Source organism: Heptranchias perlo, chromosome 17, assembly GCF_035084215.1.
Source record: "Heptranchias perlo isolate sHepPer1 chromosome 17, sHepPer1.hap1, whole genome shotgun sequence".
Taxonomy (NCBI): domain Eukaryota; kingdom Metazoa; phylum Chordata; class Chondrichthyes; order Hexanchiformes; family Hexanchidae; genus Heptranchias; species Heptranchias perlo.
The window spans coordinates 10,351,138-10,366,092 of NC_090341.1; the positions used below are offsets into that span (position 1 = coordinate 10,351,138).

At 41.3% G+C, this 14,955-nt stretch overlaps 1 protein-coding gene across 1 annotated transcript in view; it reads right to left on the reverse strand.

Moving 5' to 3' along the window:
* Positions 1-4: 4 nt before the first annotated feature.
* LOC137334044 (ubiquitin-like modifier-activating enzyme 1) overlaps positions 5-14,955 on the reverse strand; it is a 212,513-nt gene continuing 197,562 nt past the window's right edge. Inside the window, exons 23-25 of the mRNA XM_067998471.1 lie at positions 12,993-13,094; positions 7,779-7,879; positions 5-2,600 (exon numbers count right to left, since the gene is read on the reverse strand). Of these exons, the coding sequence (XP_067854572.1) occupies positions 2,465-2,600; positions 7,779-7,879; positions 12,993-13,094 (339 nt within the window). The 3' untranslated portion in view covers positions 5-2,464. The remainder of the gene's footprint in view (positions 2,601-7,778; positions 7,880-12,992; positions 13,095-14,955) is intronic.

A 14,955-nucleotide genomic window follows, 5' to 3' on the forward strand; every position in this document is an offset into this window, starting at 1 on the left:
ATGGTTTCGTTTGACAACTCTTTGTTTATTTGGGTATCAAGTTCCAGCACAGATTAATCACTACAATATATAATGTTGTGCAGTCCTTTCCATGGCACTCTACAGATATTTATCTTCATTACTATTTTCTGGTGCATGCCCATCAGCTGACCCTCTCTACAGCTTTACACTTCAATTTGATTCAAAGCAGGACGGCAGCCAACCTCAACCAGAATTGACTCTCACTTTGTAAATAATTAGCATCCATTACTAAACACAATAGTTTCGATTAACTGTAGGTTCTCACAGCCTTAGTTGCAATTATTTTCTGTATAGTTTCTACACAAGGGAAAAAGATTAAAGTGCTCTTTACTTCCAATGCATGAAGGTTGCCATCATTAAACAGGCAGTGAGATGCATGCAATCCCAGTTGGTGCAAAAGTTACCATTTCCAAACTGGGGTCTTTCTACCTCAGGAAGGAAATGTGAGGACAAGAGTTTCAAAAAGGGTGAAAACCAGCCATAGCCTTAACCTATACAGCACCTGTCAGAGGAATTGTGTTAGTAACTGTATTGCTTCTTGTTAATTCAGCAGTGTAAGGGTTAAATCCATCGGGTAACATACCTAAATGCAGACACTATTCAAAATCCAAAGCCTGCTAGATTTTAAATGTTATTTCCAAAATTACACAGCTCTAGCAAGGTGTCCCTCCCCTTCCGAAAATGTGATGAATTGAACATGTAACAGAAAGACTTGCATTTATATAGCGCCTTTCATGACCTCAGGTCGTCCCGAAGCGCTTTACAGCCAATTAAGTACTTTTTGAATTGTAGTCACTGTTGTAATGTAGTAAACGCAGCAGCCAATTTGCACCCAGCAAGGTCCCACAAACAGCAATGAGATAATGACCAGACAAGATGACCAAAAATGAAAGCATTGTGACATAGTGGCTGCAGTGTGCTCCATATCACTGATCGCTGCTATAATCATCAGTGGCAGGTGCTGAGCCTCCTAATGTAAACCCATAGGAAAAATGAGCGGGCAAAATCAAAGGGTCCCTCACCCTAAGCCACTCTCACCACCCAAAGAATGCAGAGGCTGAGAAGTATGTGAATGGCATTAAACAGAAGCTTGGGAGCAATTTCAACCAGTTCTCTCAGCCAAAGAATGCACGTGGCATAGAGAAAAGCAGGGTTGGGGAGAAAGGAGAGGAAATATGATAAAATATAACTTGCAACTGACACTGCGTTTACTTTCATGAATTGTGAAAATTAGCCTGTTACGATTATGTCAATTTACCTTCTAATACTCGTTACAACATTGGGAGTTTTTACGGCCTCACTTACACTGTTTACGTACTATGAGGCATTCTCATTGGCACATACTTCATAATAAGGCTGCTCTGTTTCTGTTGGACTAGTTATTTCCCTTTAAAATCCATCGGGTAAGTGATGGAATCCCTTTTCTGACAGCAACCTCAAGGTTCAAACCTGCCAGGAATGTACTTGAATTTTTTGGTGGCATTTTCCTCCGGCTTTTCTTTCATTACTTTTCATTCCTTGTTATTTTTGGGTTCAAAGGATTTGGCTAATAAAACTCTGGTTTGGCTAGTGCATTTTTAATCTGCAGCATTACATTTACCTTTTGCAATAAAAGTATTTTCATTTACAGTGAAATCTGTGCTCATTAAGGTGAAGGATGAAGAATGGAACATTTTCCACGATTGGCATCCACTCTGAAACACTCTTAAGCCTGGACCAGGTGCTGGCGAAGTTTGTCTTCTACCTCATCGGTAGATCTTAAATCCTGAACTTGGAAGAGCATTTCGTATTACTACGACGTGGCATTTCCATTTCCCACACTAATATGGCAGCTAGACAGGCAATGGGTGGAAATGTATATGCTCTGAGTGTGACTGACAATTTAGTGCCAATTATTACTGAATTAGGGGCAGTTTTGTGTGATGGACCCATTACCACTACAAAACCGAGTCGCGACTGTCCCAATTCATGCCACGTAGGATCTTTACTGTGAACGGAAAGAACGACACAGAGGAGATGTTCATCCTCTCAGTCTGGGTTGGATTCAAACCCCAGATTCTGGGGTGAAAGGTCAGTGTAGCCTAGCTCTTCTGATTGGGGTTATTTTAAAACGGGTTGCAGCCGGTGTTAAAGGCAATCCGAAATCTAGGCTTATGACTCTCTCCACAGTCTGCAGTTTAGTATCACTTAAAACGTGTGTATGTGACAGCAACAACTTAAACCATTTTTCAGTGCTGCACTCGACCACTATCTTCATAAAATATTTTGGGAGAAAAAAAACCCAGCAACATTTAAAAAAAAAGAAATCTAAGCCCTTTAACAGATTTGATTTGCAACACTGATAGACCAACATGCAGAGATTTATAAGCTTTGACAAACTAATGCATCTGGAGAGCGGTGGGGGTTGGGGTGGAGAAGGAGGGGGTCTCACTACCCTGTGGCTTCACCGAATCTGGTAGCAAACAGGGGGAACTTCAAAATCTTCTTCCATCTCATCGTTACAGCCTATCTCAATCATTAGGGCCTTCACATGATCCTCGATGTCTTTCTCTTGGAGAATCGTCACAATTTCTGATAATCTGAAGAGAAAGTAGCAAAATATTCATTGATATTTTCAGATATCTCATTAATAAGTACTATATATACACAACTATATCTAACAACACCAACTTCTGACTATTTGATTGTATAATGTGTGCTTATTACAGTTCAGTTGCACAGAGCAGTAGGGCTCATTTCACCCTTTAAAAAGCAATATAATATTTTTTGTGTTCATCACTGGACAGGCCAGTTGCAGGGTAAATTTCTTCCTGCTATGCCCTAACAATGTGGCTGAACCCCCAACTTTAGCTGGGCACTTCCCTCATCATAATTACACAGCCTTTCTGAGACAGATTTCCCAAACTCATTTCACTTAGAACCCCTATTACCAACACAGAGCAAAGGATTTCATCCAGTTAGTCCGAGTTGCATATGAACCTCTGTTCCAGAGGTGAAAGGATTACACATCCACTTCCTAGTCCCCTGAAAAAATGGCATCATTAAGTTAGAAACTCAATGAAGCAGTTTTAGAAGGACCGACTTAAAGAAAAGTTTCTTAAATTAAATGTGATATATTGTTGCTGAGGATGTGAATTGACAATTAAACCAAATAAAAAAGATTTTAAAAAATACAGTTTATATGAGATAGTACAAAATAGTGTAATTATGAAGAGAAAAGAACATTTCCAAAGGATTTAGATAAATGATTGGGCGGAACATTAGTAGATGCAGTTTCATGTTGCAAAATGTGAGGTAGTACACTTCGGTCATAATAGTAGATTGGAAATACAATCTAAACGGGGAAGCTAAAAGCAGGCTCACACATTATTAAAGGATATATATATGATATTTATTTCCGTTGAAATCGGGAGAGATGTAAAACCAGCTGCCAGTGTGCTATCACCTGTTTTACACTATCGCACAAAGTCAAGATCTACTCCTCCAAGTGCAATGCCATGGCTGATTGACTAGTTATTAAAAAAAAGTGTCGCTCCTGAGCTAGCAAATTGTCAGGATGTATAAGTGTTGCTTGCTAGTAAACATACTGACCACCAATCAACCAGTGGACATAATAGTTTTTCGACGGATGCATCACAAGATAATTTTGAAGAGAAGAATTTATTTTCAGTTTTGCGGTTACCAGCGTTTATAGGTCAACAGTAGGCTGGTGATACCAACCAGCTCACGGCAAGCTCCTTGAACAATCTCATTGTTGCTCTACACGGAGGCAAGATTTCACTGGTCTTTTAAAAGATTTCATATCCATTTATGTTTTTAGCATGAAAAGTTTTAAAAGCCAGTTTTCCTGACTTTTACTCCCAAGAAATGCCTATTCCCTGGACGCAAAGGTCAGGCAAAAGAGGTGGAGTCCTGTTATTCCGCCATCTTTATGTTGCCCTGGGATATCCAGGGCTTCCATCAAGGGGTGGAGCAGGGACTGTCAGGTTGGAGGGGGGGGGGGGGGCGGGGAGGGTCTGAGGGGACCTGGCACTAAAGGCGAAGAGGACACAAATGGTAAGTCAGATCCCTTTTTTCCAGTGATGCACCAAATCTTTAGGCCTTCTGCCTGTTGATCTCCAAGGCCAGTAGCCAGGCCCACACAGTTGCACTCCTATTTCTGCCCCATTTTCCCATGCAGGGGGTGGGCCTGCAGTACAACTAGTGCACCAAATTTGGGCACAGCTCAGAATGGACAAGCCTGCCCAGCACCCGGGGAAGAGATGTGTATTTATATATGTATGTGTATATATATGGGCGAGTGTATGTATGTATTAAAAAAAATAGATATACATACACACATCGACACTTGTATCAAATTCCTCTCTGCTATTTTAATGGAGATGTTATACCATTTATCTTAAGCAGGTTAATACCTTCTTTAAAATAGCAGGGACAGAAATTTGATCTCAGCTTGTTAAACAATTGTACAACAACCACCCTACAGTAATTTCTAGCCAATAGAACACTAGCTATTGGCTATCTGCGCCCCCGATCTCTGGCAATTCAGCCCTCCAAGCCCAGACAACTCATTCCTAATTGTGTTTATATTTTGTTTGTTGTTGCCTGACTGGTGAATAAAATCAGAACATCAAAGATCTGTATCAGCAACCACAGATACACGCAGCGCCTGATTGAAACTTGAAATGTGGCCCTCTGTGGCTCTACAACATGAATCTACAGAGATAACAGCTTGGGGGAACCTCTGTTATTGGGTTAAAGTGAAAATGAACATGCTTTGCTTGAGCTAGACTGGGATGGTCTTACTCAGCACTCGTTCCACTCACACACTGAAGCAAAGTCCTGCTACGGTCTGGTGTATGTGATACTATCAAGAGATCCTGTGTTTTTTTTTAAAAAAAGCTATAGGAAATGTCCTGGAGTGGTATCAGAGAGGAAATAACCACAGGAGGATGTTTACTCCACCCGTCAAGCAGCAGCTAAAATTTAACATCCTTCAGCTGCCGGCTTGGAGGATAATCTCCAGCCTTTGGAACCACACACATGAACAGAAATGTAAGATATTTCCAACAAGTACAACAACAACAAAAAAGTCCCAGGCAGTGGAGTCATGTTAAGGCAAGACTCCTTGTTGTACCTGCCGAGGTCGGGCTATCTCAGCTCCAGCGAGCCCACTCACTCACTCCCTGATTTAAGGAAGTCTTTGTTCCAGGGAGGGAAACACTGAAGGTTTGCGTCTGCTCCACATTCACGGGCAAAGGGAAAGGAGGCAGGGAAGGAGCAGAGAGGGATTAGTCAGAAAATCTCTCTCAACCTTAGTCTTTCTTCGTTTATCCTTTTTTGTTTCCTATCCGAGTAACTAAAACTTATAAAAGGTTAATAAAGTTCACGACAATACAAGCTTAAATGGTCACCGGGTTTTGGCTCGGTACAAAATGAATTTGTATTTTTATATGGGTGTTTCAATGTAGCTATTAAATATATTATTATATAAATATATTTTGCTTCATTTTTATTGTGTTCAACTTTAATTGGATAGTCTCCATCTTTTTAACAGGGGTTCAGTAATTGGACTTCAATTAAACTTCACACAGCAACAAAACAAAGTTCATTTCTTTGTTGAGGTAATCTGATTATTATTATAATATATATTTAGATATATGGAACCACTAATCCCATCATTCAAGTCCCTTTGTAAGGAACAGTATAATTACTTACTTTTCCTGAATTCCTTTTCACTTTAACTATAATGTACTCCTTGTTTACTGAGAGATTTCAGGGCAAAGGCACCATCAAAAGATTATTAATTTAATTGGCAAATAGTTCGCTCAAACCAGAGACAGTGGTCGGTTTCACTGGTCAATTACCGTGTGAGTTTCTAGGGCCCAAAACAAGCACCCCTCTTGAATCCAGCCGTTTTACTCTGTGTGTAAAAGGTGGTTTGGCCAGTGGTAGTTACAGCAACGGGGGCAGTAGTTCTTTAAGAAAGCAGCGCCAAGGAATTTAATGCGTAAACACTGATGGGACGCAAGGCCTTGTGACCAGTGCTTCTCAATGCAGTCACATAGGCCTTCAGATGCTGGCTCACCAGGTTTGTTGTCCTCTTCTTGTAAACAGATGCCGGGTGGAATGCTGTAGGTCACCACTAACCACTGAATGGGTAGAAAGAGCGTGTAGTGGGACAATGTATTACATTGGGAAATGTTGGGTTCAAAGAGGGCATTTGTTCCTTACTGTTAAAGACTTTTCATAATATCAGCGCATGATGAAAATTTAAAAAAAATATTTATTTAGAAGAACTTGCATTTATAAGGTGCCTTTCATTATCTCAGAATGTCCCAAAGCACTTTACAGCCAATAAGTATTTTAGAAGTGCGGTCACTGTTGTAATGTAAGAATCAAATATAACACATAGGAACAAGAGTAGGCCATTCAGCCCCTCGAGCCCGCTCCGCCATTTGATAAGATCATGGCTGATCTGTGATCTAACTCTGGCCCAAAAAACACGAGCACGTTATCATGTGATCCGATCCTGAATTCGAAGACTGGCGATCTTTTATGTAGATATTGGGGTTTTATAGAGTTCCATGACACGATGACATCTCAGCTGGTTTGCAGGCCCTCTGATTAAGTGATTCTGGATCGGTGGGGGGGCAATTTTACCCTAACCCGCCTGTCGGGAAACTGACGGGATCGGGTGCAATGCTGGTTTTACACCCCGACCGATTTTACTCTCTGTTAAAGTCAATAAAGAGTAATATTGGGCGGGGGTTCCCGCCCAGTTAGTTAGGTTAAAATTACCCCCCTTGTATCCAATCAGATCGTCATAATCCCCAAATCCGACGCATTGATTGGGTCTTTTGAATCTAAACAGGGAGATCTTTTTGCTGCCAGGTTAAACTGCTACAGGTTGTGGAGTAAAGGCCAGCCACCATTATACTGTGTAACACTGGTCATTGTACAATATATTGAGTTTACATCCTAAAACACACATTACCTTCAGGGGAAGGCGAAGGGCCTTGCATCACTAAAGCACACCATTTAAATTAGTCAGACGAGGCACCCAGTTTTGGGAAAGTTATACTGTAGTTACGACCCGCAACTGGTCTGATACCAGTTGCTGTACAAGGCAATTCACAGCCAGTACCTCCCGATTTATGCTGCAGGCTGTGAACTACACTTCAACAGTCAGGAGAGAGCTCTGAGCCTTGCAACAGTTACTCTCGGATGAAAAGCTTTCATCTAGCACTGCAAATTTTGAATGTTTTGAAAGAATGGGCGGGAGTGTTTACACGGTCAAAACACAAAACAAAATAAAATTCTGCTCAAGTTCATAATGTGCTCGAAAACTCCCCTCCCCTGGCCACTCCCTAAACCTGGCTTGATGCCGCACTGGAGTAAGATTTTTTGCAGTGTTGAGCCCAAATGGTGTGAAAAAGGGGGTGGGGTTGGGGGGGTCTTACACTGCTGCAGTCCAGTCAGATTGGCAACCTACTCCGACATTATACTGTCAGTCTTGCATTGCTGCAAAATACAAATCAACATAAATGAGGCAACATAATTAAACCCAAAGGGGGTAATTTTGTCTTTGTGCGATAGTGTAAAACAGATGATAGTGAATCGGATGTTGGGAGAGATGTAAAACGGCCTGCCAATTTGCTATCACCTGATTTACATTATTGCAAAAAGTCAAAATGACCCCCATAGAGTCTATAATCACAGCATAGTGGGCCTCAATTGAAAGGAGAGTTACAGACCTCTGTGATAATCGCTCCTTCTGTTTCTCCTCGCTCATGATTGAACCGTACAGCATGCAAATCCCACAGGTGACAAAAGTAACGTCCAGATTATGTTTATTCTGCAAAATAGCAAAACAACGTGCAGGTTGATGAAACTTCCCCTTCAGCTGGGCAGACAACAAGAAGCAAATACAAGCAGAGTTTGCTCACCTGTACCACATTTCTGAATTCAATGATGATGAGGATGAAGGCGAAGATCCCATTTGTAGTTAATTACAATTCCATTTTCTGGGGAGAGGAGTTGCCTACTTATACAATTTCTTTGTACTGTACTTTATTTTTATTAAAAGCTTCAAAAGAGAAAAGGGTCACTCTTTTCAAAGCAGCACACCTGGCTTAAGAAAATATGTGTACTTTAACACCACTTTTAATACTAAACTTCATCATTGTGGTAATTCAATAAAGTAGCAAAATTATGAAAAATCTTTGATCTGTAAATCAGCAACCAAAAAAAAAATCACATTATGTTTTTTTTATTCTTGACTGCACAGCTTCTTTTCTTTGCTAAAACAGAGGCTCAAGTAACATACCGTCGTCATTCAAAGCCTCCTTCATGCATTAGTGGGCAGATACTGCCAATTACAAAGGATAGCGCATGCCCCATTTCAGATGCAGATGTTCAGCTACATGTTTACACTTGAAATGTCAACTCAACAAAAGTTTGGCTCCTGTTCTGACAGCAATCTGCCGACATTCATCCACTTTATCAGAATTCCCCTCTCACAGCACTTGCAGGACTGCTCCCTCCAGGCTCCTTGCCCAGGGACTACCCACAAGCACGCTCTTTGCCAGTGACCATTAATAATTAAAAAAAAAAAATATATATATATATATTAAATAGAACTTTATTAAAGCTACTTGAAAAGTTCAATTGGCGTAATAATTAACAACAAAGCAGCACAGTCTGAAATCTTGTACTAGTCGCAACCCCGCGGCATGCTAAGGAATCGTTTTCTACAGTCTATGTGGAAGATCCAGGACTAAGCTGTGAGGTGCATTTATGGCAAACAGTTGCTGGGAGGGAAGGTTCCAGCCCCTAATGTCAGGCCACTGAGCACCCTGGAGTGAGGCCAGCCTCATGGTTGGCACCACTTTGCCAAAGCCTCTCACATGAGAGCATGAGCATGAAGTGGTTGGCAACAAGTAAGCCTGATACACGACACCGGACTTGGATATCTGGAACTTGAAGACCGTCGCCACTTTCCAAGGTGTCCTATGTAGGTCCTTGCCTCACTTTGAATGCAGAGGTCCCATCGTTTAGCTGATGAGAACTTCGGAGACTTGGGGTTAAAAAAAACCATTGGAAGGTGTTATTTGGAGGCAGTGTATGAATGTATGTGCTTATTTATCTTGGCTTTGGTGCCTACCACCATTGAGTTGTACAGAGGCTAGCGGCTGCTGCTGATGCTCCACATCAACAACAAGAACAACTACTTGTATTTATATAGCGCCTTTGATATAGTTAAACCTCCCTAAACCTCTCAAGGTGCTTAGGTGATTGCATTACCACCATTCTCCTGACTCCAGCACTGGACTGTGGCTGTGCGGGCAATTCTGGGAGTTCTACTGCTGAAGAAGCCTGAAGTGCCTGTACCCAACTGCCAATTTTAATATAAATTTTGCCCAATTGTTTGCCCAGAGGAGGGTATACTTTAAAATTTTAAAATTGTCATCTTTGTGTTCAAATCCCTCCATGGCCTCACCCCTCCCTATCTCTGTTACCTCCTCCAGCCCTACAACCCACCGAGATCTCTGCGCTCCTCCAATTTTGGTCTCTTGCGCATCCCCGATTTTAATCGCTCCACCATTGGCGGCCATGCCTTCAGCTGCCTGGACCCTTCATAAATGCTGGAATTCCCTCCCTAAACCTCTCCGCCTCTCATCTCCTTTAAGGCACTCCTTAAAACCTACTTCTTTGACCAAGCTTTTTGGTCACTTATCCTAATATCTTCTTATGTGGCTCGGTGTCAAATGTTGTTTGATAACACTCCTGTGAGTTGCTCTGGGACATTTTACTACATTAAAGGTGCTATTTAAATACAAGTTGTTGTTGTTTATACAATAGAACCCAAGAGGCCTGACAGGATGGGTGGGGGGGAGGGGGGGGATAATATCTTTTCCTTCTTTATATAAAAACAACTCGCAGAAGTTAGGACAAAGGAGACAAAGCTAGAAGTTAGTGGATTAGTTGTAAAACTTGACTTGGACAGTTTGTGTGAATGTGTCTTTTCTGGGCCCAGTTGTGTGTGTGTGATGTCTAATGCATTAAGCCATCCCATTTATGAAAAAAATATCAAAAAGGAAATTTACAGCAGTAGCTGACCGAGAATGGTAGAGATTTGGGAGTGGGCTGCTCAGCCCTTCAGCCGCAGGAGGTATGGGGGCCCAACCAAGTCAGTATGTGGCACACAAAAGCAGGGTGCATTATTATTGCTTGTTGAGGGGAGGGTTGGGTGAATTGTTGGAGGTTCAAGGGCAAGTCTGTTTAATTTGTTATGAATCTTATTTTGAGGAGTTTAGATTGGGGCGGGTTATACCGCTGTATCTCGCTGAATTTGCTTTTCCTAACATGAGACTGGATAGACTTTTTTTGCTGGATTGTGTTGGGTGGAAAATTTTATATAATCTGATTGGTGAATAAAAAAATTAAGAAAATAACCAATTAGAGAGGAGAAAACATACCAAGGCTTAAACAAACATAATGCTGGAGTTTTGTTGCCCCATATACTCCTGCTAATATTATATCGTGCCTTTCACAACCTCAGGATGTCCCAAAGGACTTTACATCCAATAAGTACTTTTGAAGTTCAGTTATAGTGTAAGAAAATGCGTCAGCCAATTTGCGCACAGCAAGGTCCCACAAACAGCAATGTGAGAATGATCAGATATACTGTTTTTTGGTGTTGGTTGAGAGATAAATATTGACCAGGACACCAGGAGAACTGCCCTGTTCCTCTTTGAATAATGCCATTGTATCTTTTATGTCCACCTGAGAGGGCAGACGGGGCCTCGGTTTAACGTCTCATCCGAAAGACGCCGCCTCCGACAGTGCAGCCCTCCCTCAGCACTGCACTGAGAGTGTCAGCCTAGATTTTGTGCTCAAGTCTCTGGAGTAGGTCTTGAACCCACAACCTTCTGACTCAGGCAAGAGTGCTACCCATTGAGCCACTGCTCAGGTAAAACAAAATTGACAGATTCCACAGTCATGGTGTAGATGACGGTCAAAGCAGTCACAGAAATATTATTGGAAGGATATTTTTCTATATTTATGAGCTTGCACAGCTCCTGTGGTTGCGATCGTCACTGACTGCTATGGACTTTATATTAGTACGAACGATGGCAAAACTTTGGAGATGGGGGGAAATGAGAAAGATATATTTTTTTAAATCACTACTGTTTGCTCAGTAAGAGTACAATATTATCATAGAGACAGGAAAGGCAATGATCTGGTGCTGGGGTTTACTGTTACATTTCAGGTAAGGGCTACTGAACAACAGCGGTTGAGAAATAACCGTAATATGAGAAATTCCACTTTTCTTCAAGTATGGTGGAAAGTAAGGGGTAGGTTATGTTCGTGCAATACTCACTTTTTATTATGTTTCAGGTTGGTTAATAGTCTGTCTTATCTCCCCCGCCACCCCTTCAAATATTACACTGTGCAAAACATACATGACTATTGTTGTTCCTTGCAAAATAAATACATATGGTTTGTTTCTCAGAATTAGAGGTTAGATGTCAATCAGGTTCTTGCCGTGATACCAATCTCACTACTGACACAGCTGGAGGTGTGCCAAGTTAACAGACTAATACAAACACACGCAAGCAATGTGCTAGGTCAGCTCTTAAGAGGCTGTGCTATCGACAACACTAACTTGTGCCTACCTGTGTTCATCTCACTTGACAAGTATCATTCCCCTCTGTAACGAATGTTACCCTTGAACCTAAAATGACCCTCCTGTCCATCAGACACCAGCTGAGTTCCACTTGCACATCTATCCCAGGTTTATTAGGCTCCCCAATAAGACCTCTTGACAGTTTATTTATTTTTTCATCTTCTCGCTATTAGCTCTTTATCTCTGTTGTCATAACAATGCTGCCTTTGCTATAAGGTGAGGCAGCAAAGCCCTGTGACTTCAACCCTCTGAGCACTGAACAGGTTTCGTGGTTTGTGGCAAAATCATGTTTGACTGGAAGTTTGTGACCGAGAATTTTCTGACAATGTGTGCTCACTCAGGGTGGAGAAAGTAATAATCTCCCCAATAAAATAAAGACCAATGTTCCAACCAAACCATTCACTCTCAGGTAAATTGCTCAATTGAGTCACTCTCATTAAACCTTTCAAGCAATGTCTGCTTCTATATATGAAGTGCGCGCTGGGAAATTGCAGACTTACATAGAATTTACAGCACAGAAACAGGTCATTCAACTCAACCGATCCAAGACGGTGTTTATGCTCCACATGAGCCTCCTCTCACCCTACCGACATCTCCTTCTATTCCTTTCATCATCATGTGTTTATCTAGCTTCCCCTTAAATGCATCTATGCTATTCGCCTCAACCACTCCATGTGGTAGCAAGTTCTACATTCTCCCCACTCACCAGACTCAGAGATTGTTTGTTAAGAGAAGAGCATAATTCAGTTCTTATCTGAGGGGCGTGGGTTCAAACACGGTGTTATTTGGTGAGGGGGGGGGTGCGGGTGGGTGGAGCTGTTTAGTGGTAGGAGAGAGGCGCGCATAATGATAGAACAGCTCTCAATGAATATTATTGTGTGAATAACTTAATATTCCGCAGTCCCTAGTTTGATGGCAAAGTGCTTCTGGCGTCCTTAAACCGGGCCTGTGCGTGCCCAGCCAGGTACAAAGAAAACATTCTTTACTTTAAAAAAAAGGAAGGATCCAGACTGTGTTTTAGTTATAGTTTTCTTTGGTTAAGAATTTTACGGAATTGCATTTATGAACATGCATCCCACTTTTATTCAAAAGGATAACTGAATCTTCCATGGGTGTACTGGGAATGAAAATGGCCTCCATCTTTTTTATATGTGTGAAGATGTTTGAGTTCTATAGATTGGTAAATATAATCAATAACATGAATATGCATCACTGGCTAAGTCACGCTGTGAAGCTCAGTATAATAAATCAAAGAAGTTGACAGGAAAGTTATTGTTACCTTAAAATAATCCAGGAATTCTTTCAGCGTCATCTCTTCACCATTTTGTTTAATGCCTTGAACATTAAAGCGATCCCATATTGTCCATTCGATGTCACCGTACTGCAACATTGAAAAGACAAAGTTACTCAGAGGGTCACTGAGGGGATATTTAAGGAGCTTCAAGTTTGTGTACACATTTGGGTGTGTTGGGAAGGGGAGAGAGATGGCATGTATCTGGCCTGTGCATAGGTTACCAATTCTGGTTGAATGTATTCCTGGAGATTTCATCACATGACCCCCTGCCTCCAACTGCCCCGTTCACCCCCGCCCCCCCACGCTCCCGTCATTGGTCACCCAACGTGTCCATCCTCGCAGCACATCGCATTCCCACAGCCAATTGGAAAGCGAAATGACTCTTCATTACCCAATTGGATAATTCTTGACTGTCAAGTCAAACAGCCTTTTTCCCATCTCCGGTATTTTTACAACTAATAAACAGAAGTGTTCAAAGCAAATGAAAAGAACAAACCATTTCTTTTAATTGCCCCTATGATTTTTCTCTGGGGTTTGCTCACAGCTGGGTCCTGGAGATTATTCTTCAATTTCTGGAGATTCCAGGCCAATCCTGGATGGTTAGCAATCCTACTCGTGCATTTATTTGTTTACCTGTGTCTGATTATACGTGTGTATTAGAGAAAGATTCTTTGCATATAATTTACCCTAAGGGAAAAGGTTGAACTTTAATTGTTTATTTCTGAAAAAATCTAAGATTTCTTCAAATGAACTTAATCTTTAGACAGTGTACCTAATTTTTACATTCCAGGGCAGATATATTTGTTTACATATTTGTTTACTTCTAAACCACTCAATTATCAGAAACGCAAAGCCCCGGAAGATAAGCAACATTGGAAGGCTATGCCTTTAAAATATATTCTTTTACACTGAGCCACCAAATTGTTATCAAAATACACACCTTGGATTGAAACAATAAGTGTCATCACTTGAAGGACAGTCTCTTGTGTGAAAATGATTTCACTATTGCCTGTTTTATAATATTGGACGCAATAACCTTCCAACCCACAATCAACCCAAAATAGGTAAAGTGGGTTTGTTCTTTTTAAAGAGTGATCAGATGACAACAACTTGCAATTTTATAGTGCCTTGAATGTAGAAAAATGTCCCAAGTTGCTTCACAGAGGTAGAAGGAAAATGGACACTGAGCTGACTCTACCAATGTGGCACTGTAGCAGTGTTCTGTGATACTTGGGACACCACTTACACAAAGCAGTCCTAAGTTCCCAGTGCCAGCCACAGTGCACTATATAAAAACCCGCAGAAGTTAGGACAAAGGAAGCAAAGCTAGAAGTTAACAAAATAGGTGTATATCTTGACTTGGACATGATGTGGAGATGCCGGTGATGGACTGGGGTTGACAATTGTAAACAATTTTACAACACCAAGTTATAGTCCAGCAATTTTATTTTAAATTCACAAGCTTTCGGAGGCTACCTCCTTCCTCAGGTGAACGATGTGGAAATGAAATCAGTGATTGCCTTGGCAACGGGCAGTTGAAAAAACTGTCTGTTATCACCAGCATTGTTCTGTGAATTATAAATGCGACTTCATTTCGAGGATTTCATTTCCACATCGTTCACCTGAGGAAGGAGGTAGCCTCCGAAAGCTTGTGAATTTAAAATAAAATTGCTGGACTATAACTTGGTGTTGTAAAATTGTTTACAATTGACTTGGACAGTTTGAGATTGAGTTTGTGTGAGTGGTCTTTTATAGGCCCAGTCGTGTGTGTGATGTCTCACACATTAAGGCATTCCATTTATGAAAAAATATCAAAAAGGAAATTTGCAACAGTAGCTGAGCAAGAATGATAGCGATTTGGGAGTGGGCTGCTCAGCCCTTCAGCCACAGGAGATATGAGGGCCCAACCAAGTCTGTATGTGGCGCACAAAAGAAATACAGGCTTTGA